The sequence below is a fragment of the Salmo salar genome, chromosome ssa06 (genome assembly GCF_905237065.1).
Source record: "Salmo salar chromosome ssa06, Ssal_v3.1, whole genome shotgun sequence".
Classification (NCBI taxonomy): domain Eukaryota; kingdom Metazoa; phylum Chordata; class Actinopteri; order Salmoniformes; family Salmonidae; genus Salmo; species Salmo salar.
Genome location: NC_059447.1, coordinates 54,398,777 through 54,422,780, shown reverse-complemented (window position 1 = coordinate 54,422,780; position 24,004 = coordinate 54,398,777). Strand labels below are relative to the sequence as shown.

The 24,004-nt window shown below is 42.2% G+C and overlaps 1 protein-coding gene across 4 annotated transcripts in view; it reads left to right on the top strand.

The window, feature by feature from the left end:
* Positions 1-19,960, top strand: part of LOC106607647 (SERTA domain-containing protein 2) — a 39,539-nt gene extending 19,579 nt beyond the window's left edge. For 2 of the 4 annotated variants that reach the window (XM_014204813.2, XM_014204814.2), the window contains exon 3: positions 14,166-19,960. In XM_014204813.2, coding sequence (XP_014060288.1) covers positions 14,166-14,850 — 685 coding nt within the window. In that variant the 3' untranslated portion in view covers positions 14,851-19,960. The remainder of the gene's footprint in view (positions 1-14,165) is intronic. The other 2 variants (XR_006770274.1, XR_001329246.2) reach the window with 2 other exon arrangements.
* Positions 19,961-24,004: the final 4,044 nt, after the last annotated feature.

Below are 24,004 nucleotides of genomic sequence, written 5' to 3'. Positions count from 1 at the left end.
TAAGTTTAGTATAGCTGCTTTTTAATAACATTTGCGTTTAAGTAGGTCTACCGTGATAAAATTCTAAAAACAAAGTGCGTATTTTTCTCTAATGACCATATAATAAAAACATTGCAACTCACCATGACGCTGAATCATGACGCTGAATCAGTGGGAGCACTGAGCTTGTTTCCCGGCAACAAGACGGTCCCATCTGGGGTGATGGGAGACCACTGTCATTTGCAACCTCAAGGAGTTGATCATCTTCCTGCACGGACATGGACGATTCACCTGGGACATTCACAAATGGGTCGCGGATCCATTCCTTCGCACTTCGTGGGTCTTTGGCGGTTGGGAAGTAATGCTCGAACTCCGTTGTCAGCGACGCTTGGTGATCGCGCACCAGCTGGGAGAAAGACGGCCCAGTCTCTCCCAAAATCCCGCTCATGTTTGGAACATGTCAAATATGCCCCTGTTCACTCGCCGTCCCCACAGTTCCAGTTTGGCTTTGAATGCAGCCACTTTATCTGCCAACTTGAAGACAGTTGTCATTCTCCCCTGAAGTGACAGATTTGAGTTCATTGAGCAGGTTGAATATGTTTCACAGGTAAGCGACTTTTGCAACCCATTCCTCGTCATTGAAATGTGCTGCCAGTGATGACTCTTTTTGAAAAATCTCTGCAGCGGCTCTCGTAACTCAAACACTCTGGCAAGCGACCTCCCCCTGGATAGGCCATCTCCACATACTATGCACTGGGCTTGGAGCATGCGAGTCACCTGTCACAATAAAGCCATATTTTAGGTAGGGCTCATCATATTTTCTATTGATTGAGGCTTTTATTTTTTGGGTTCGCAATCTCGGCCTCTGCTGTCTCTCCATTATCGGCATCGTCGTTGGGCCTTTTATCTCCCTTACCCCTTCTGAAGAAGTTCTCCAGCGATCTTACTGATTTAAAAATAAAATAAAATAATAATATTTATCGTTTCCGTGCTGCCTGGTAGCGAATGTGCCCGCGGCCCGGTGGTTGGGGACCGCTGCTCTAGAGTTTAAGCCTGGGGGGTTCTACTAAACTAATATATGGGATTGTTTTACGATCATACCAGGGATAATTTAGCTGATTGATTTGGAATTTTAGGACCCTTTAGGTATCAAAAAATATACTTTTTTATTTCTAACATTGAGTTTGGCCTTAAACGCATTGAGTAACAGATTCATACATGGAAAAACAGATCAGGCAAGACTTGAGAAAAACCCACATGTTCGTGAGAGAATCACCTTTCCACAGAGGGGTAAAATGAATGTGTAGCCCAAACTGTTTGCATGCTACAGACCGATTTTTTTAAATTTATTATTATTTTTTTTTAAATTTTTTAATTGTAATTTTTTTTGGGATGCCTCATGGTCTGAAAAACACTGCTGTAGCTCTGCCACCTTTCACCGCAGATGTGGAAAGCCGATATCGGTGGTTTGGGATGCAGCCCATGCAAAAAAAACAAGCACATCTCTCTAGTTTTAAATAAACATTTTTATGGGGATTTTGTATTATGCTAATTAGATTTCCACGGGACATTAATTCGATGGTTATTGCAAGCTTATAGTTACAACTAGTGAGAGACCCAGCTAAACTACACGTTTTCAATTGGCTAGTTAGTGTGTATATCATTATTTTACCTACCTGTCTCTCCTCTGGCAACGGCCCACTGGCACACACGCAGGTGATGCGCACACACCATGACCTTTCCAGGATTTTCATTGCTGACGAAAAATGATCTATAACTGGGCAAATAACTCACGCGCAATTATTGTCAACAAAAGCGGCTAGGCTCGCTTTGATCTCAAACGCATCTCGTGACTGCATGATTGAAAGACCGCTCATGCTTGTCAATGCAGGCCTACAATAATTATACTCCGATGCACTCTGCATAGATTTGGAGGACAGTAAGGAAAACATTGCATCTGGACGAAACTGATCAAATTAAAAAAATTTGATTCAATTACAGTTAGGGGGAAAAAAGTATTTGATCCCCTGCTGATTTTGTACGTTTGCCCACTGACAAAGAAATGATCAGTCTATAATTTTAATGGTAGGTTTATTTGAACAGTGAGAGACAGAATAACAACACAAAAATCCAGAAAAACCCATGTCAAAAATGTTATAAAATGATTTGCATTTTAATGAGAGAAATAAGTATTTGACCCCTCTGCACAACATGACTTAGTACTTGGTGGCAAAACCCTTGTTGGCAATCAGAGGTCAGACGTTTCTTGTAGTTGGCCACCAGGTTTGCACACATCTCAGGAGGGACTTTGTCCCACTCCTCTTTGCAGATCTTCTCCAAGTCATTAAGGTTTCGAGGCTGACGTTTGGCAACTCGAACCTTCAGCTCCCTCCACAGATTTTCTATGGGATTAAGGTCTGGAGACTGGCTAGTCCACTCCAGGACCTTATTGTGCTTCTTCTTGAGCCACTCCTTTGTTGCCTTGGCCGTGTGTTTTGGGTCATTGTCATGCTGGAATACCCATCCACGACCCATTTTCAATGCCCTGGCTGAGGGATGGAGGTTCTCACCCAAGATTTGACGGTACATGGCCCCGTCCATCGTCCCTTTGATGTGGTGAATTTGTCCTGTCCCCTTAGCAGAAAAACACCCCCAAAGCATAATGTTTCCACCTCCATGTTTGACGGTGGAGATGGTGTTCTTGGGGTCATAGGCAGCATTCCTCCTCCAAACACGGCGAGTTGAGTTTATGTCAAAGAGCTCCATTTTGGTCTCATCTGACCACAACACTTTCACCCAGTTGTCCTCTGAATCATTCAGATGTTCATTGGCAAACTTCAGACGGGCATGTATATGTGCTTTCTTGAGCAGGGGGACCTTGCGGGCGCTGCAGGATTTCAGTCCTTCACGGCGTAGTGTATTACCAATTGTTTTCTTGGGGACTATGGTCCCAGCTGCCTTGAGATCATTGACAAGATCCTCCCGTGTAGTTCTGGGCTGATTCCTCACCGTTCTCATGATCATTGCAACTCCACGAGGTGAGATCTTGCATGGAGCCCCAGGCCGAGGGAGATTTATGTTTCTTCCGTTTGCGATTATTCGCAAACTGTTGTCACCTTATCACCAAGCTGCTTGGCGATGGTTTTGTAGCCCATTCCAGCCTTGTGTAGGTCTACAATCTTGTCCCTGACATCCTTGGAGAGCTCTTTGGTCTTGGCCATGGTGGAGAGTTTGGAATCTGATTGATTGCGTCTGTGGACAGTTGTTTTTATACAGGTAACAAACAGATTAGGAGCACTCCCTTTAAGAGTGTGCTCCTATTCTCAGCTCGTTACCTGTATAAAAGACACCTGGGAGCCAGAAATCTTTCTGATTGAGAGGGGGTCATATACTTATTTCCCTCATTAAAATGCAAATCAATTTAACATTTTTGACATGCGTTTTTTCTGGATTTTTTTGTTATTCTGTCTCTCACTGTTCAAATAAACCTACTATTAAAATTATAGACTGATAACCTCTGACCTGCTGGCCCCCCTACCTCTGAGGAAGCACAGTTCCCGCTCAGCCCAGTCAAAACTGTTCGCTGCTCTGGCACCCCAATGGTGGAACAAGCTCCCTCACGACGCCAGGACAGCGGAGTCAATCACCACCTTCCGGAGACACCTGAAACCCCACCTCTTTAAGGAATACCTAGGTGAATGCACCAATTTCATAAGGTGAATGCACCAATTTGTAAGTCGCTCTGGATAAGAGCGTCTGCTAAATGACTTAAATGTAAATGTAATGTAATAATTTCTTTGTCAGTGGGCAAATGTACAAAATCAGCAGGGGATCAAATACAGTGAGGGGGAAAAAAGTAGCTATTGTTCCCCGAACGGCAGATAGATGACAGTGTAGCACAGCTGTTGACCAAAGGCCGAAATAGAACGCAACTGCTGGAGAACATGACGGCTATGAACGAACAACCTACGGAGAATCAAAGATGGCGGCAGGGAAATGCAGATGGCTAACGTGGCTCCGGTGGCTAAGAGGAGGATACAGTCGATTCAAGAACACAACGTTCCAAGAGAAATGGACAGACAAGTATTTTTTTGTACTGCATGATGGGACTAGCTCACCTTGTCTTATTTGCCAGAAGGCAGTCAATTGTTTTAAACAAGCAAATTTAGAGCGACATTTCCAGTCACACTATGCCCACTTTGACAAAACAAATCTGCCACAAAGCAACTTCAGAAACAACAAAATAGCACAACTCAAAGGACAACAAATGATGGACAGATCTTGCACTGATGCAGAGGAAAAGACAGAGGCAACATATGAGATTGCTTGATGCTCGTGAGAAACAAGTAGGCCTTCACAGACGCGGAGTTTGTCAAATAAGATTTTTTGGCCACAGCCGAAATATTGTATGCTGGTTTCACAAACAAGGAAGCTATTTTAAAGCAAATTAAGGGACTGCAACTCTGACTTGACCATAGCAAGATGCATAGAAGACATACTTGGTGCAGTGTTTTAGTATTGCGCTTGACGAAAGCACTGATCTGAGTGACATTGCCCAATTATGTGTTTGGTTTCGCTTCACTCAAAATGAGTCGTATAGAGCAACCTTTGTTTACTGCCCCTTCAGGGACAAACGAGAGGATATTCTGAAATCTCTTGTTACATTTTCTGCTGATAATAATATTGACTGGTCAAATCTGGCATCTGTGTGCACTGACGGCACTCCAAACATGCGAGGGAAGGAGAAGGGACTCATAGACCTGATGAGAGAGAGGATATTCCCGAATTTGTTACATATCATTCATCAGGAAGCACTTGTGGCTAACTTCAGACTGACTTACAGAATGTGATGCAGCAAGTCGTGCACATGGTTAACATTATTGCGAGGGCACTGAATCCCCGGCAATTCCGCGAGTTGATGGAGGAATACCAGACAGAATGCGGCGACTTGATATTTCACAATTGGGTGAGATGGCTGTCTTGTGGCAGAGTTTTGGAAAGATTTCTCTCTCTCTCCCTCAAATCTGTAAATGTTTTGCAAGCAAGGGGAGAGAGGAGCCAGAGCAGTCACCACATCCAACCCAGACATACTGCTACATTTTAGCTATGATGCATTTGTGCCTGTGTTGGAAGAGTTGAAGTTGGCGTTTCAGTCAAGATTCAAGGATATCATGGAGTACAAGGAGTTTAACTTAATTGAGAACCCCTTTCATGTGCCAGTGTTATCTCTGACCCCAGTCATCATAGCCAGCTGTCCTGACTGTGCTGGAATAGAGAGTGAGATAGTGGAGCTGCAGGCAAATGACACATTGCAAGGTGATCTCAGATCAGGTGTTAACCATTTCTGGAGCCTTGTGCCAGACACAGGGTACCCAACTTCTAAAGCAGTGTGGACATCATTTTTTGTCAGCACTTATTCATGTGAAGCAACATTTTCAACAATGAATATTGTGTAAGAGAAACTGACTGACCAATGCACACCTGGATTGCCTCACAAGGATAGCAACAACAATGCATTTTGAATGAATTCAGTCAAGGAGCAGAAGGGACATTTTTCACTCATCCAACTACTGAGGTAACCCTTAATATGGGTCTTATACATGTGATGTAGCCTATTTGATCTGTGCATGTACACTACTGGTCAAAAGTTTTAGAACATCTACTCATGCAAGGGTTTTTCTTTTGTTTTTACTATGTTCTACATTGTAGAATAATAGTGAAGACATCAAAACAATGAAGTAACACATGGAATCATGTAGTAACCAAAGAAGTGTTTAAACAAATCAAAATCTATTCGAGATTCTTCAAAAAGCCACCCTTTGCCTTGATGACAGCTTTACACACTCTTGGCGTTCAATCTACCAGCTGCACCTGGAATGCTTTTCAAACAGTCTTGAAGGAGTTCCCACATATGCTGAGCACTTTTTGGCTGCTTTTCCTTCATTCTGCGGTCTGACTCATCCCAAACCATCTCAATTTGGTTGAGGTCGGGGGATTGGGGAGGCCAGGTCATCTGATGCAGCTCTTCATCACTCTCCTTGGTAAACTAGCCCTTACATAGCCTGGAGGTGTGTTGCGTCATTGTCCTTTTGAAAAACAAATGATAGTCCCACTAAGCCCAAACTAGACGGGATGGCATATCGCTGCAGAATAGTGTGGTAGCCATGCTGGTTAAGTGTGTGTCACCAGCAAAGCACCCCACACACCATAACGCCACCTCCATGCTTTACGGTGGGAAATGCACATAATCAAAACCTACTTATTTCACTTGCTGAGCTGTTTTGTTCATTTGTTCAGTCCTTTCATTCTCAACTAGGATTTCTCATACTAAGGATCGCTGTTTGAGTCTTTGCATGTCAAATAACACTTTGACTCGTCAAATAAGCTTGTTGACCAATCAGGACCTGAATGACTGCACGTCACAATAATATAACCTATTTATTACACATTGATTACACACATTCGTATTTCATATGTCACAACGATTCATCGATAAGTATGCAATGATGCTGGTAAAGTTGTCTCGCGCACCTACAGTGCTGGTCGTAAAAAAGCTAGCTAGCTCATGGATGCAAACAATGTAGTTCTTCCCCAAAAACATAGCAAAACGACATCTGTTTCAGTAACTATAGTTAACACCTAGCTATATAGTTAGCTAGCTATCTAAAATAACCCTAATTTACAAGACAGTTCTTATTTGATTAATGGTGGTCGGACCCATCTGTGAAGCTAGCCACAATAAGGATTAGCCACAATAGTGGACTTTGCGGTTAGCCTTCAGCGGCAGGTAGCCTAGTGGTTAGAGCGTTGGACTAGTAACCGAAAGATTGCAAGATCGAATCCCGAGCTGACAAGGTGAAAATCTGTCGTTTCTGCACCTGAACAAGGCAGTTAACCCACTGTTCCTAGGCCGTCTTTGAAAATAAGAATTTGTTCTTAACCTCTCTAGGATAGGTGGCACCAAATCGTCCCACCTACGTAAGAGCCAGTGTAATCCCATGGCGCGTTATTCAAAAACCTTAGAAATGCAAAAACTTCAATTTTTCAAACATATGACTATTTTACACCATTTTAAAGACAAGACTCTCGTTAATCTAACCACACTGTCCGATTTCAAAAAGGCTTTACAACGAAAGCAAAACATTAGATTATGTCAGCAGAGTACCCAGCCAGAAATAATCACACCCATTTTTCAAGCTAGCATATAATGTCACATAAACCCAAACCACAGCTAAATGCAGCACTAACCTTTGATGATCTTCATCAGATGACAACCCTAGGACATTATGTTATACAATACATGCATGTTTTGTTCAATCAAGTTCATATTTATATCAAAAAACAGCTTTTTACATTAGCATGTGACTAGCATTCCCACCGAACACTGCCGGTGAATTTACTAAATTACTCACGATAAACGTTCACAAAAAGCATAACAATTATTTTAAGAATTATAGATACAGAACCCCTCTATGCACTCGATATGTCCGATTTTAAAATAGCTTTTCGGTGAAAGCACATTTTGCAATATTCTCAGTAGATAGCCCGGCATCACAGGGCTAGCTATTTAGACACACAGCAAGTTTAGCACTCAGAAAAGTCACATTTACTATAAGAAAAATGTTATTACCTTTGCTGTCTTCGTCAGAATGCACTCCCAGGACTTCTACTTGAATAACAAATGTTGGTTTGGTTCAAAATAATCCATAGTTATATCCAAATAGCGGCGTTTTGTTCGTGCGTTCAAGACACTATCCGAAAGGGTAAATAAGGGTGACGAGCATGGCGCAATTCGTGACAAAAAAATTCTAAATATTCCATTACCGTACTTCGAAGCATGTCAACCGCTGTTTAAAATCCATTTTTATGCCATTTTTTCTCGTAAAAAAGCGATAATATTCCGACCGGGAATCTGCATTTAGGTAAACAGAGGAAAGAAAATAAAGCATTCGGTCGACTCGGGCACGCGCCTAAGCCCACAATACTCTAAGCGGCCACTTGCCAAACGCGATAATGTGTTTCAGCCAGAGCCTGCCTCGATATCCTTCAGTTTTTTCCCGGGCTCTGAGAGCCTATGGGAGCCGTAGGAAGTGTCACGTTATTGCAAAGATCCTAAATCTTCAATAAAAAGAGCCCAGATGAAACACAACTTGTCAGACAGGCCACTTCCTGCATGGAATCTTCTCAGGTTTTGGCCTGCCATATGAGTTCTGTTATACTCACAGACACCATTCAAACAGTTTTAGAAACTTTAGGGTGTTTTCTATCCAAAGCCAATAATTATATGCATATTCTAGTTACTGGGCAGGAGTAGTAACCAGATTAAATCGGGTACGTTTTTTATCCAGCCGTGTCAATACTGCCCCCTAGCCCTAACAGGTTAACTGACTTGTCTAGTTAAATAAAGGTCAAATAAAAAATGAATACAAGTATGCCATTGGCAGTGATGCAAATACAGTGGGGGGGAAAGTATTTGATCCCCTGCTGATTTTGAACGTTTGCCCACTGACAAAGAAAGGATCAGTCTAATTTTAATGGTAGGTTTATTTGAACAGTGAGAGACAGAATAACAACAAAAATATCCAGAAAAACGCATGTCAGAAATGTTATAAATTGATTTGCATTTTAATGAGGGAAATAAGTATTTGACCCCCTCTCAATCAGAAAGATTTCTGGCTCCCAGGTGTCTTTTTATACAGGTAACGAGCTGAGATTAGGAGCACACTCTTAAAGGGAGTGCTCCTAATCTCAGTTTGTAACCTGTATAAAAGACACCTGTCCACAGAAGCAATCAATCAGATTCCAAACTCTCCACCATGGCCAAGACCAAAGAGCTCTCCAAGGATGTCAGGGACAAGATTGTAGACCTACACAAGACTGGAATGGGCTACAAGACCATCGCCAAGCAGCTTGGTGAGAAGGTGACAACATTTGGTGCGATTATTCGCAAATGGAAGAAACACAAAAGAACTGTCAATCTCCCTCGGCCTGGGGCTCCATGCAAGATCTCACCTCGTGGAGTTGCAATGATCAAGAGAATGGTGAGGAATCAGCCCAGAACTACACGGGAGGATCTTGTCAAGGATCTCAAGGCAGCTGGGACCATAGTCACCAAGAAAACAATTGGTAACACACTATGCCGTGAAGGACTGAAATCCTGCAGCGCCCGCAAGGTCCCCCTGCTCAAGAATACATATACATGCCCGTCTGAAGTTTGCCAATGAACATCTGAATGACTCAGAGGAGAACTGGTGAAAGTGTTGTGGTCAGATGAGACCAAAATGGAGCTCTTTGACATCAACTCAACTCGCCGTGTTTGGAGGAGGAATGCTGCCTATGACCCCAAGAACACCATCTCCACCGTCAAACATGGAGGTGGAAACATTATGCTTTGGGGGTGTTTTTCTGCTAAGGGGACAGGACAACTTCACCGCATCAAAGGGACGATGGACGGGGCCATGTACTGTCAAAATCTTGGGTGAGAACCTCCATCCTTCAGCCAGGGCATTGAAAATGGGTCGTGACTGGGTATTCCAGCATGACAATGACCCAAAACACACGGGCAAGGCAACAAAGGAGTGGCTCAAGAAGAAGCACATTAAGGTCCTGGAGTGGCCTAGCCAGTCTCCAGACCTTAATCCCATAGAAAATCTGTGGAGGGAGCTGAAGGTTCGAGTTGCCAAACGTCAGCCTCAACCTTAATGACTTGGAGAAGATCTGCAAAGAGGAGTGGGACAAAAACCCTCCTGAGATGTGTGCAAACCTGGTGGCCAACTACAAGAAACGTCTGACCTCTGATTGCCAACAAGGGTTTTGCCACCAAGTACTAAGTCATGTTTTGCAGAGGGGTCAAATACTTATTTCCCTCATTAAAATGGAAATCATTTTATAAAATTTGACATGCGTTTTTCTGGATTTTTTTGCTATTCTGTCTCTCACTGTTCAAATAAACCTACTATTAAAATTATAGACTGACCATTTCTTTGTAAGTGGGCAAACGTACAAAATCAGCAGGGGATCAAATACTTTCCCCCCCCCACTGTAAATAGAATTATGCCATAATTGAATAGATCATGCTAAACGAGGTTGGAATGTTGTATAAAATCAACAAAAGACAATCATTTTACAAATCTGTTGAAATCACACTGGATGTTATACTTTAGAATTGCATTGGGGGCATAGTTATTTCACTGTACAGCCATACCTATGGATTGTGGATCAATGACATGGCGTATCAGTCTACTTAGTGACACCCAGAGAACATTCGTATTGCGGGACTCAAACAACTGTGAATTGAGGCACAGCATTTATTGTCAACCTATGTGTATTGAACACTATTCCAGAGAAAAAACAATACTGAGTGGATGCTTTTGGAGTCTAACTCTGAGGACATTGGGAAACAATATTGTTGGTATTGAGTAGATTGATACCCTATTTAATTGCTTCACATTCTGAACTTGTTTAACATTATCTAGTGTAAATATGTCATGATTCCACCAATTGTAACATTCTGCCTCACTTTCAAAGAGGTACTTTTTATTTTGAATGCAAAAAGCAAATTCCACTATTGTGCCTAATACTTATTGTGGCTAGCTTCATAGTCCTGTCGAGCCTCACTAGCTAGCTGGCTACTTATAACGTTATCTTTGGGCAACAGGGTTAAGTAGCTGGCTAGCTATTTATTTTCATGAACTGAAGACAATTTCAATTGGCGACCAACAAGTGACAACCTAGTTAATACTTAGTCACAAGGATTCCTAAATCATTGCTAATGAAAATGACTGCAGTTTCTACTGGTCATTGTTTGCAAGCTGGTTGTAGCTACCCCAGAAGTTGTGGTCAAACAAATAATGCTTTATTACCAACGCGGTTTTGTAAACACATCGTTCATGGCTGATGTTTGCAGACTTTTTTTGTACAGCTTTGACAGTGCTACAGATAATAGTGGTGGCACTTGGCTTGCACATTCAGAACACACAACATTCTATAATAGAACTGTGTTATTTGAGGTGTCAAATTAAAAGCTTATTTAACCTCTAGAGGACCCCTTCGAGATAAAATACGGTTAACGGGATTGGTTGGACAACAACCAGTGAGATGGCACGGCGCGAAATTCACAAAAAAATCTCAAAATTAAAATTAAAGTATTATACAGCATTTTAAAGATACTCTACTCGTTAATCCAATCACATTGTCCGATTTCAAAAAGGCTTTACGGTGAAAGCAAAACATTAGATTATTTTAGGATAGCACATGAGCAAAAAAAAAAGCAGTTTTCCAAGCACGGATAGCCGTCACAAAACCAGATATGCAGCTAAAATTAATCACTAACCTTTGACAATCTTCATCAGATGACACTCCTAGGACATCATGTTAGACAATACATGCATTTTTTGTTCGATCAAGTTCATATTTATATCCAAAAACCCAATTTATACATTGGCGCATGACGTTCAGAAAACGTTTTCTCCCCATAACTTCCGGTGAATAGGCACATTTACAGAAGAACTCAAAAACGCTGACAATATTTATAACAATTATTTAAAGAATTAGAGATAATCTACTCCTTTATGCAACCACTGTCAGATTTCAAAATAACTTTACGGAAAAAGCACATTGTTCAATATTCTGAGTACAGAACTTAGGTTTCAATGCTAAGCTATACAGTTAGCCTACAACCACGGCGTTGACAAATCTCTAAAAATATGTTTGAAATATTTTCTTACCTTTGCTGATCTTCGGCGGAATGCACTCGGAAGGGCACCCACTTCCACAAGAAATGTTCATTTGTTCTGCAAAGTCCATCATTTATGTCCAAATACGTCCGTTTTGTTGACCCATCCAAAACACTTTACAATGCCATGTGGCGTGGACGCAAATCCATAGACGAAATGGTCAAAAGTTTCATTACCCTTTGTAGAAACACGTCAAACGATGTTTACAATCAATCCTTTAGGGTAATTTTTAATGTAAAATTGCGATAATTTTATAACCGGGCAATAGGTATTCATCCCAGAAGAAAAATAGAAAACAACAAAGTCACGTGCGTCATAAGACACCTGTCCTCAGACTGGCCAGTGATTGACTGAGCCACAATTTTCTGCCCGGTAACAGGTGACGGATGAAACCAGTTCCTTAAGATTGTTGACAGCCAATGGAAGAGTTAGGAGGTGCAACGTAAATCCTATGTCACTGTAGTTTTTCAAGGGATTCAAAAGAAACTACATTTCTAATTTCCCCCACTTCCTGATTCAATTTTTCTCAGGTTTTTTGCCTGCCATATGAGTTCTGTTATACTCAGACACCATTCAAACAGTTTTAGAAACTTCAGTGTTTTCTATCCAAATCTACTAATAATATGTATATTCTATTTTCTGGGCCAGAGTAGTAACCTGTTTTAAATTGGGTACGGTTTTCATCCGGCCGTGAAAATACTGCCCCCTAGCCCCAACAGATTAATGTGTCAAATAGTGTTATTTGACTTGTCAATTGGTGTTATTTGAGGTGTATCTTTTTTGACACGAAAAGACCCAAACGGCGTTCCATAGTATGTCTTGAAGCTAATTGCAGTGACGCTACTAATGTGTAACTCCGGTAGGGCAACATGTGTACCGGTGCTCGACCAGTCGGCAAAAGCCAACATCACCCACGACGGAACGATTGATTTGTCAAGGGCAATGAATTCCATTATCTTCGTTAATGGATTTCGCCTTTTGAGTTGTCTCACTGAAATGTCTTACTCTTTCAAATGACTGCTCGATACACACAGCAGACATTGTGGACTATGTTAGGAATGCTGATTTGCTCGTGTAGCGCAACATTTTATGTGGCGTCATTACGTTATATAGGTATGCACATCAGGTTTGACATCGGTTTTGCACATCGTCGTTAAACTAGACCTCGTCCCGATACCGATGTTGGCATTTTGAGCTAATATCTGGCGATTCCGATATGTTCACCGATATATCGTGCATCCCTAGTTTAAACATTTTGACCAATCGATTGGTTGAAAGAACAAACGACTCTTGGTCGACCAAGACTCTTTATTCGGGGACAGATGTATGTTGTTGCAGAGCCCTTCACATTAACTTACTTAAATCTGACAATGTTCTTCCTGAATATTTCTGTGGAGAACATTGCAAGCACACCCTTCAGATTATTTCTTCCGAACATGCCACTGAAAGCACAAAAGGAGAATACAATGGGCCTATGCCACTCAAGACCATTCCACAAGAGAACCTCACTGCAGAGATGGCTATTTAAAGAATGACGATCAGTGAAGGATGGGCCCCAATTCAAAAGAACACACTTTTCATGATTTCTTTCAATAGCCAGGACAACAGATGGTGCTCATGCCACTTCAGTATTGAGATGGATAAGTCAGTCTTTAAGAATAAAACGCTAGATTTAAAAGCTACCAGCCACTCAGCTTTGTTACCTGACAAAATATTTTTCCCCTGCTAAAATTACACCCAACAAAAAACAGAAGAGCATGCAGCTTGCTTTGTAAAACAAATGTATTACCAGTAAGAAATGCGGTATTGTTTAATTTCATAACTTTTTGTGACCCTGAGTCTTTTAACCAAAATATCACATAAGACAATGGTCACCTGCCCCTTTAAGGGTGGGAGGTTACTGTGGTAACGCGACTTGTCATGTTTCTGCCCGTGAGATTGAGTGTGACTAGTAGTAGCGTTGTCTTCTCTTCCTAAGCAGTTGAAACTCGAACATTGAAAAACAAAATGGCTTGCGAACAATGTAAATGGACAAAACACAAGGACAGTCTCACTTCAGTAGAATTTGTTTCAAGTAATTTACATCAACTTGTATGCCTGTGCCCAAGAAAATGCTTCTTTCCATCAGCTCTTTAGGTGCCCACGGTTAGGCAGTGTTGCAGTGCGAGGTGGGATAGGCTATATGGGATTCCTAGTCCTTTGACTTTGTGCGATTTAGGTTTCATAGCTGGTAAATTAACGGCAGTACTTTGAAAACCGCTACTGCAACATTTTTGACTAAATGTGATCATACTTGACATTTTATTCACAAATGCAAGCACTGTGGAGCCTTGACCATCCACCAACGTGGCCGGTGAAATAAACATCTTACAATGCCAAAATTTACCCGCAGATGGCGGGTGTTAATTGTAGGCCCTGTCTGACATCCTTCTCTTCCTGTTCCCGCCACAGGTACATGGTGGGCTGTGGGCTGAAGCGAAAGCTTAGTGAATGCGAGGACCCGGTGCTGGACATGCCCTACCCTCAGCAGAGGCAGCTGGTGCTGGACCTGTGCCTTTTCAAGCTCCAGAGCTGCCAGCGGCGAGCTGAGCCCAGCCTGCACCGCTCGGTGCTGCTGGCTAACACTCTGCACCAGATTCAGCGGGAGATGAGGCAGGAGGGAGGCCCACACCCTTTGGATTCCCCCCCTCCAGCCCCCTCACTGCCTCAAGCCCCTGCTGCACTGCGCCATTCACCCGAGTTGCCGCATGTGCCCCCCACCACCCTAGTGGCCGCACTGTCCTCACCCTCACTGCTTTGTGAAGATGACGCAGAGTCTGCCTGCACAGGACTCCCTGAGAGACTGTGGTCGGAGGACGACGGAAAGTCTCCGCTTCTGCTGTTTGGATCCTTTGAAATTACAAACTCCACCAGCTACCTGACGGACCTGCAGCTGGACGACATCTTTGAGGACATTGACACGTCAATGTACGACCCATCTGACTTTGTCCTGGGCTGCCCCCCTCGCAGCGGGAGCAGCAGAGCCTCCTTTGGGAATGACGACAACCTCAAGGGATTCTGCACCACCTCTAGCATCACCTTGCAGCGGTATCTCAATGACCTCGACCACATCATTGAGATCCTGGTATGCTCCTGACTGACTGATTGGCGCCATTTCACAGCTGCCCATTTTATGAGCTGGTGGTGGGAAGAATGACTCATTTATTTTTTAAGTCTCTATTTTTATACAAAGAACTTGGTATATTTATTCATAAGTTCTGATGATTACTTGGCCGATATACCTCTACTGTATGATGAATGCATATTTCTGGTGGCCCGCTGGTGCCATCTTTTACATTAACAAGATTACTTTAATAAGCAGTGACTTAGAGCAACAATCACAAAGCGTTACCATTGAGACGTTATACTGGATGGTTATTAACCAGTGCATTCTTTGACAAAGAGGACGACCTGTGTAACAAGGACATTTTTGTGGATGGATTCCACCATGTATTTCTGGAGCATTGCAATAATTTATCAAGAATTAATTAAATAGACCGGGACTTGTTCAATCCTCACACTACCTCTCTCTAAAACAACAGCTGTCTGTCTCACTATTCAAAGAGCTTCACATATTGTGTTCTGATTGGTCTTGTTCCTTTAACATAAACTTCTGATTGTCAATAATGCAGATATTTTTACGCCAGAGAATGCCTTTTCCGGATGCGAGTCTCAGCATAGTCGATAATTCTGTGACTTTACATTGATGCCTTATCCATCCATTTTGGTCATTTTAATCAGATAGTAGCGGACAACAAAATATAATCGGCACAAGATTTTGAGTATTTGGTTTGCGGTTTGGTCACTCACATGTTTTGAGAATCTTAAGGTGACATTGTATTGATTACTTGGGAACAGTGTTTTGTTAGACTGCATTCGTTTAAGCATTTAGTGGTGTCTGTCTCATTGAAGAGCTGTACATACAATTGAATACCATGTATATTTTCCACTTTAACGATTGTTTAAAAATGCAGACACCAAGGTATTCGTAGAATTAGAATAGTCCCAGTTGGTATTCACGTAATAATAAAGGAATTCCCATCGACCACGGGCACAAATTGAGGAAAACCAGCATCCTTTTGGCTCACATTGTAAAAGAGGCAACTTGGGCGTCTGTTTATTTTTGTTATAGAAGTAACAAAACATGCCGAAAAGCTGCTGTGTTATTCAATGTACATGTAGCCAGGTCAAAAATCCAGACCTTCTGTTTCACAATTCTTCAACGTAGGGAAATGGAGCCTGCCAGAAGAGCCTTGTGGCTTCAGGTCATTCGTGTGGGAAATGGAGCGTGCCAGAAGAGCCTTGTGGCTTCAGGCTATTCTCCAACGTAGGGAAATGGAGCCTGCCAGAAGAGCCTTGTGGCTTCAGGTCATTCGTGTGGGAAATGGAGCGTGCCAGAAGAGCCTTGTGGCTTCAGGCTATTCTCCAACGTAGGGAAATGGAGCCTGCCAGAAGAGCCTTGTGGCTTCAGGCTGTTCTCCAATGTAGGGAAATGGAGCCTGCCAGAAGAGCCTTGTGGCTTCAGGCTATTCTCCAACGTATTGAAATAGAGCCTGCCAGAAGAGCCTTGTGGCTTCAGGCTATTCGTGTGGGAAATGGAGCCTGCCAGAAGAGCCCTATGGCTTCAGGCTATTCTCCAACGTAGGGAAATGGAGCCTTGTGGCTTCAGGCTATTCTCCAACGTAAGGCAATGGAGCCTTGAGGCTTCAGGCTATTCTCCAACGTAGGGAAATGGAGCCTGCCAGGAGAGCCTTGTGGCTTCAGGCTATCCGTGTGGGAAATGTGGGGACACGGTGTCCAAGTAGGCTACACGTAGCTGTGTGTGTGGAAAACATTTCATCACATGTAAGACATTTAACTGGTTTAATACAGTCTGTTTGGAACTCTACTCACTACTTGTAGCTGTATAGTCTACTTGTTTTGTGGTGTTGGTCTTGGCAAACTTAATGTTCTGGTCGGTAGCTAGCTAGCACTCAAGTGGCTATTTATTTTATTTAACTAGGCAAGTCAGTTAAGAACAAATTCTTATTTACAATGACGGTCTACCAAAAGTCATCCTGCGGGGACAGGGGCTGGGATAAAAAAGATGTAGGACAAAACACAGCATGGCAGCAGCACATAACACGGTAGCAACACATGGCAGCAGCACAAAGGGCAAAAAGGTAGAGACAACAATACTAGCATAGTCATGAAAAGGTGCATGAGGGAAGCCCTACAATAGTTTTTCTAAGTAGTGAGAATGCTAGGGAGCAGGCGATGTTGAAAAGTCATCTTTAGACCTGTTAATCAAATGTTTTGTAATGGACTAAAGCATGCGTTTGAAAAAGGTTACATTTTTGCTGTGAGCCAATGGGGTAACCTAGGTAACCACAGGTTGTTTTCCGCACAGGCGCATAGGGTCGTGATGATCTAATACTGACTGGGTCTATACTAAAAGGGACATGAACCATCTTATGATGAGATAAAAGTCAGCCGTTTTGGTCAGGGAGTTGGTCAAACATTGTTTTCCAGTGTTGAGATAAGATATTTTGTAAGCTAATGAATTTGGAGAATTTATCCGCACTGTATGTTTGCTAGCTGGCCAGACAGTTTTTTTAAATAATGATTCCATAAATGTTTCAAATTAATTGCCAACATTCCAGTCAATCATACTGGCTGAAATCAGTTGATAGGACTTACACAAGTTGAATATGCAACATGTACTGATATTGTATCATATCTATATCTAATAGCACTCACAGCTTTCAAAGAAAACAAAAATGTTGACATTATGGTCTGTTTATATATATATATTTTACATAGAGGTTATATAAACTGTATAATTATATTACAATATTTTAGGTTGACAGTAATTATATTCCACAATTTCTGATTCATCACATGCCTTTTATTTTCCTACAGAAGTAAAGTTCTACTGTCTGTTTGTCTATGGAGATTGCATGGCGGTGTGCTTGATTTTATACACCTGTCAGCAACGGGTGTGGCTGAAATGGACAAATTCAATCATTTGAATAGGTGTCTGCACACTTTTGTGTGAGTGTATATAGTGTATGTGCTCCCCGAGACAGGGGAGGGGAGCAGTAGCTGCCATCACGTGACACGGCCCTTTCTTGTGGAAAAGGCTACACGGAAGAGTTTCACAACAGCTGCTATGTGTAAGCGCTGCGCCCCCCCCCAAAAAAAAGAGTCCCCTTTTTTCCAGTCAGCCAATAAGAATACAAAGTAATATGTAAATTAAACAGAAATGATCATGTCTGCATTGAGTCACATTCTGAAATAGGCAGATTTTAGATGAGAGGTTGGGGCACAGGCTACCGGCACTACTGTTGTAAACTCTCAAAGCAAACAACTCCCAGGTGTTGATGCTCTGCCGATGACACACACACACACACACCCCTCCCGTCCTTCCAGCATGACTGCACACAGACCCCACCCTAAGGACAGAGTCAGCCTGAACATCACCACAAAACGGAACAATAAAACCAACGAGAATTTTCTTTCACACCATCAGCACACTTCAGTGGATCCTCCCTGCTCACACTGCTGAGAACAGTGCATTGAATGAGTTGAGTTTAAGCTTTGTAAGCTTTTTTGTTGTATTTATACAGTTTCTGTGTGATTTTGTTTATTTTGATAAGATTGAGATAAATGCAGTATATTAAGGGTCTTGGGCTTTTGTAACAGAGTTCCGGACTCATTTAATTTACATCGAATAGGTAATGTAAAAAAAAAACACGTCTGTAAATATTTGTTGCGGATCATGATGAGATTTACATAGACTGTTAAAAAAAAAAAAATGGGCGAAGCCATCGATGACGTCACCCCATTTGAGAATGCTCAGTGGCGTGTTTAAAGATCAGGAAGTGTCATTTCAGCGTGTCACCATCTTGCAACATGGAGTTTTTGGAAACGTCTCATGCTCAGTTTAAGCTACTGTATGAAGTGAAGTTGCAGGCTTGCTCAGTCCTGCCCCCTCATTGAGGATCTCCAGTTGAAGGCTGACTGAGGTACTGCAGGCTGCTATTAGCAACTAAATGATCCTTTTCACTTTGTGTGATTTTAAAGTAATCGGTTCAAGGACATACATCTGGTGAAATAATAGATTAAAATATTGGCACCATGATTGTGTTAATGTTTTTCTATATATCCACGAATATTGCCATTCTCTACAATGGGGGATCCTGTTCTCTGGAAACAATGTCTGCAGTACTGCGGTCCACCTTAAACTTGAAATCCTCAATGTGAGGTGACAGTCATTCTCCCCTGGATTGTTATCATCGATTGATATTTTAGATGTATGTAACTAACTCTGATTATAACAAATAAATGGAAGATTATTATGGACCAGGCAGTCTAAAACTGGCAGCTTTTTGCTGTTTTCAGCCTGCAGCCACATCGCTAAATTAACCAAAATATGAAGTTGCAGTACAGGTGGTACATGTACATTTGTAAAACCCAGTCAATATCCCTGGATTGAGAAATGGAATATGGTATAATAATAGAATACCTGTTAAATAATTCTGGCTGGTCAGGTAACTCCATAGCCCTCTGGTAAATCTCCAAAATATTTATACTGAACCAAACATGAAGAGGGCTGCAAGACCTTGTGTTTGACGGTGACTGATATTTCCACTGAACAAAAATATAAACGCAACATGTAAAGTGCTGGTCCCATGAGCTGAAATAAGATCCCAGAAATGTTCCATACCCACACAAAGCTTATTTCTCTCAAATGATGTGCACAAATTTGTTTACATCCCTGTTAGTGAGCATTTCTCCTTTACCAAGATAATCCATCTACCTAACAGGTGTGGCACATCAAGAAGCTGATTAAATGGCATGATCATTACACACATGTACCTTGTTCTGGGGACAATTAAAGGCCACTAAAATGTGCAGTTTTATCACAACACATTGCAACAGATGTCAAGTTTTGAGGGAGCATGTATTTGGCATGCTGACTGCAGGAATGTCCACCAGAGCTGTTGCCAGAGAATTTAATGTTAATTTCTCTACCATAAGCCACATCCAACATCTTTAGAGAATTTTGCAGTATGTCCAACCGGCCTCACAACCACTGTCTGGTCCATTTATTTTGTTCTGACCACAAACTCTGTGTTCTGTAATATAATTTATTTTGACACATTTATACTCTATGCAATACTGTTGTAGCAGGTCAGTAAGTCTGAATAAAACAGAAAACAATGTCTCAGGTTTCTTTTCTCTTTTTTTTTTTATCACCGCAGTGCAATACTTGCCTCGTTTATTGTGACTTATGTTGTGATCAGCTTTTCATCAGAAAAAATAAGAAATTACGGAAGAGAGTTTTCTGGTATTCTAAGGCCAGCCAGCACAAGAGGAAAAACAATGTCTGTCAGACACTGTGTATTGACTGTTCCCTTGTGGTCAAATCTAAATCAAATATGAAATCGGGTAGTGTTTTCCTCCTTTTTTATATCAATTCGGCACACACTGAGAAAAGGAGGGAATTGGTCATAGGATATTATGATGGTTGCATTACTTCATTTAAACCCATATCTGAGAAGATGCAAAAGGTCTAGTTTCTATAAACATGATTACCCATTTGCATGTTCTCATATGTAAGGCCCAACCTTAAAATCCGCATTACCCTGCTCTATGCTGATTTTGTTGAGAATACGCTGATAGACAGGAAAGGCGTCAGAATGTTTGTTTGATTTGAACACATTTCTATGGCGGCTCTCACCCTGTGCAGAGAGACCCCTCGAAGGTAGAAATCACGGCTGATGGTTAATTAAGAGGAAATGCAGCATCTGGAAGCCTCCAGTCAAACACTCAGTGCTGTTGCGGAAGCTCCCTGCCAGTAGTCCACGTTTGCAACTTACAGCTTCAGATGTGCAGCATATTGCACTCTCCCATAAAGTGGTGGATGGGTATGGACCACCTCTGGCTAATCCAGATTTTGGTGTGAAAATGACCCACAATCAGTTGAAGTTGCATATTGCAGTGAGCTGTTCAGCAAAGGCCTTGAGCATACTGGAAATATGGACAACATGTAATACCTGTGCCCTCCATTTTCATCAAGATGCAGGGACAGTCAGCAAACACGTTTCTGCATGTGTAATCACTGTAGCCTTCGTTTTATGTCTTATTATTTTGGCGCAATTGTTATTGTTTGTACCCTGGGGATGTTTATTTTGAAAGCATGGTATTCCCAGAGGCACCTGCGTGTGATGGGAGTGAGGGAGAAAAAAAGAGTGAATTGTTCAAGACTGGTCAGCTTTATCTCTTGGTCCGGAGAAATTAAACTACAAGTACAGTTTTGCATTGTAACCCGTGTTCACTTTTACTGCCGAACAGTGTAAATGATCTACAACCAGAATTAAGGGTTACAGATTGGTGACAGCGGTAAGGCTGGCACAAAAAACGTATAATCATGTAACTAACAATAACCATGAACTAAATAGTTTTTTATCATAATCGCCTTATACGTTTACTTTAAGAGGGGGAGGGATTCAACTTTATTTTCAAGTAGATATAGTTTAATAGCAGTTTTTCATTTTTACAAGAGGGTAAAGTTGCAATTTTAGGAGCAGAACAGCATGGTCGGGAGGAGAAGCTTCATTTCCAAATGTTCCATGCAGTCAAAACCATTCCTTTTTTAGATGGCGGTCACACCAAAGCTGTGTTCATTAGGTAGGTCGTAGCTATTTTTCAAAATGCATTATGGTAGATTATATAGTTTTATATCCAAAACGTTGAACAATCCACAGAGCACCATTAAATCCATTATAAAAAAATGGAATGAATATGACACCACAACAAACCTGCCAAGAGAGGGCCGCCCACCAAAACACACGGACCAGGCAAGGAGGGCATTAATCAGAGGCAACAAAGAGACCAAAGATAACCCTGAAGGAGCTGCAAAGCTCCACAGCGGAGATTGGAGATCTGTCCATAGGACCACTTTAAGCCGTACAGTCTACAGAGCTGGGCTTTACTGAAGAGTGGCCAGAAAAAAAGCCATTGCTTAAAGAAAGAAATAAGCAAACACGTTTGGTGTTCGCCAAAAGGCATGTAGGAGACTCCCCAAACATATGGAAGAAGGTACTCTGGTTAGTTGAGACTAAAATTGAGCTTTTTGGCCATCAAGGAAAACTCTATGTCTTGCGCAAACCCAACACCTCACCCCGAGAACAACATCCCCACAGTGAAGCATGGTGGTGGTGGCAGCATCATGCTGTGGGGATGTTTTTCATCGACAAGGACTGGGAAACTGGTCAGAATTGAAGGAATGATGGATGGCGCTAAATACAAGGAAATTCTTGAGGGAGACCTGTTTCAGTCTTCCAGAGATTTGAGACGGAGGTTCACCTTCCAGCAGGACAATGACCCTAAGCATACTGCTAAAGCAACACTCGAGTGGTTTAAGGGGAAACATTTAAATGTCTTGGAATGGCCTAGTCAAAGCCCAGACCTCAATCCAATTGAGAATCTGTGGTATGACTTAAAGATTGCTGTACACCAACGGAACCCATCCACCTTGAAGGAGCTGGAGCAGTTTTGCCTTGAAGAATTGGCAAAAATCGCAGTGGCTAGATGTGCCAAGCTTATAGAGACATACCCCAAGAGACTTGCAGCTGTAATTGCTGCAAAAGGTGGCTCTACAAAGTATTGACTTTGGGGAGGTGAATAGTTATGCACGCTCAAGTTTTCCGTTTTTTATCTTATTTCTTGTTTGTTTTACAATAAAAAATATTTTGCATCTTCAAAGTGGTAGGGATGTTGTGTAAATCAAATGACACAAACCCCACCCCCCAAAAAATCTATTTTAATTCCAGGTTGTAAGGCAACAAAATGGGAAACAATGCCAAGGGAGTAAATACTTTCGCAAGTCACTGTATGTATTCAGACACTTCCAGTTACCATGCAACCAGGAAGATACATTTCTCTTTCAGCTACCCCTCAGGCATGGGAAGATTCCATTTTCTCTCGATCACAATGACAATCCTTCTTCAGTACAGGCAACAGATAAATAAAAACATTTTACACATCAAATCTCTTCCTAATACATTTACTGGGCAGGAGGAGGAGTACAGGAATCGGTGTCTCCATTTGCCCTCTCCCTACTCCACGTTCAAGTGAAAAGTCAAACATTCTTCAGAGGGAATTCCAGACGCTCCCACTGTGTGCATTGTTTTCTTAGAGGGGGAGACAGACAGGGCAGACATTTTCAACACTGAGACCGCGGCCCCAGTGTCCACCAAGAATGTAATTTTATGTTTATTAACTAAGATATCAATAAGGGGTTTGGGTGTACAGGGTGGTCAATTTTAGCATTTGACATGTTTCTTCTGGTTCTTCATCATTGTTTTCTTAATTTGTTTCTTCTTCTGTTTGGTAGGCCCCTCATCCACCTCCCCTATCGAATGGGTTTTTCACCTGCATGCCCACAGGTGTGGACCGCCACTCTCCTTGGCCTTCTCCTACTGTGCAGTGTGTTGAAAGATGCCTTACCTACCCACAGTTGTAGAAGCACCGGTCTCTCCCTCCGTCAGCTTCAGGGCCCACTCCAGGACAATGTTTTGAAAAATACCCTAACTTCCCACAGTTTCGCCATTTCCAACATCCCACCTCCAGCGGTGTTGGGGTAGCATATTATTGGAAATGTTCGCTCAAGCTTCTTTTTGGAGGTTTTCTTTCTATCCTTCTGCTGGTCTCTTCTGCTTTGTCCTTCGTTTACTGTCCTCGCTGCTGCTCCTTTTGTCTTCGTCTTGACTACTTTCTTCTTCATGCCTCCTGTTTGCGCTCCTTCATTTGCTTATTGTTTCTCTACTTTCCTCTTTTCTCTTACGTTTCTCCAGTTCTTCACTCTCCCTCTCCTTTGGCCCTTGTTTTTGCTGTTAGCTTTCTGTCTTCAGCTCCAGCACCTGCAGCCCCTCCAACAGCTCCTAATCCCACGGCTCCTCCACCTGGCACAGTCCCAAACCCAACTGGGTTAGGAGGGGGTGGGAGGCCACCATCTCCGTGTGCTGGTGGAGGATTTGGCAGTGGCAGATACAAGGGGGTCCCCATGCAAGGGTTCCCCTCAGAGAAATCCCAGCCAAGCTTGTTATTTTCATCTTCCCCTTTCTTCTCCAGTTCCACTTGCTTTACCATCAGTCCTTTTACAGCTTTATATTTAGCATTTTCTGATTCTCTCTCCCACTTTCTGAAATCATCCCTTCACTTTAACCTTCTTGTGTGTTCTTTCTTTACTTTCAAGTTGGCCT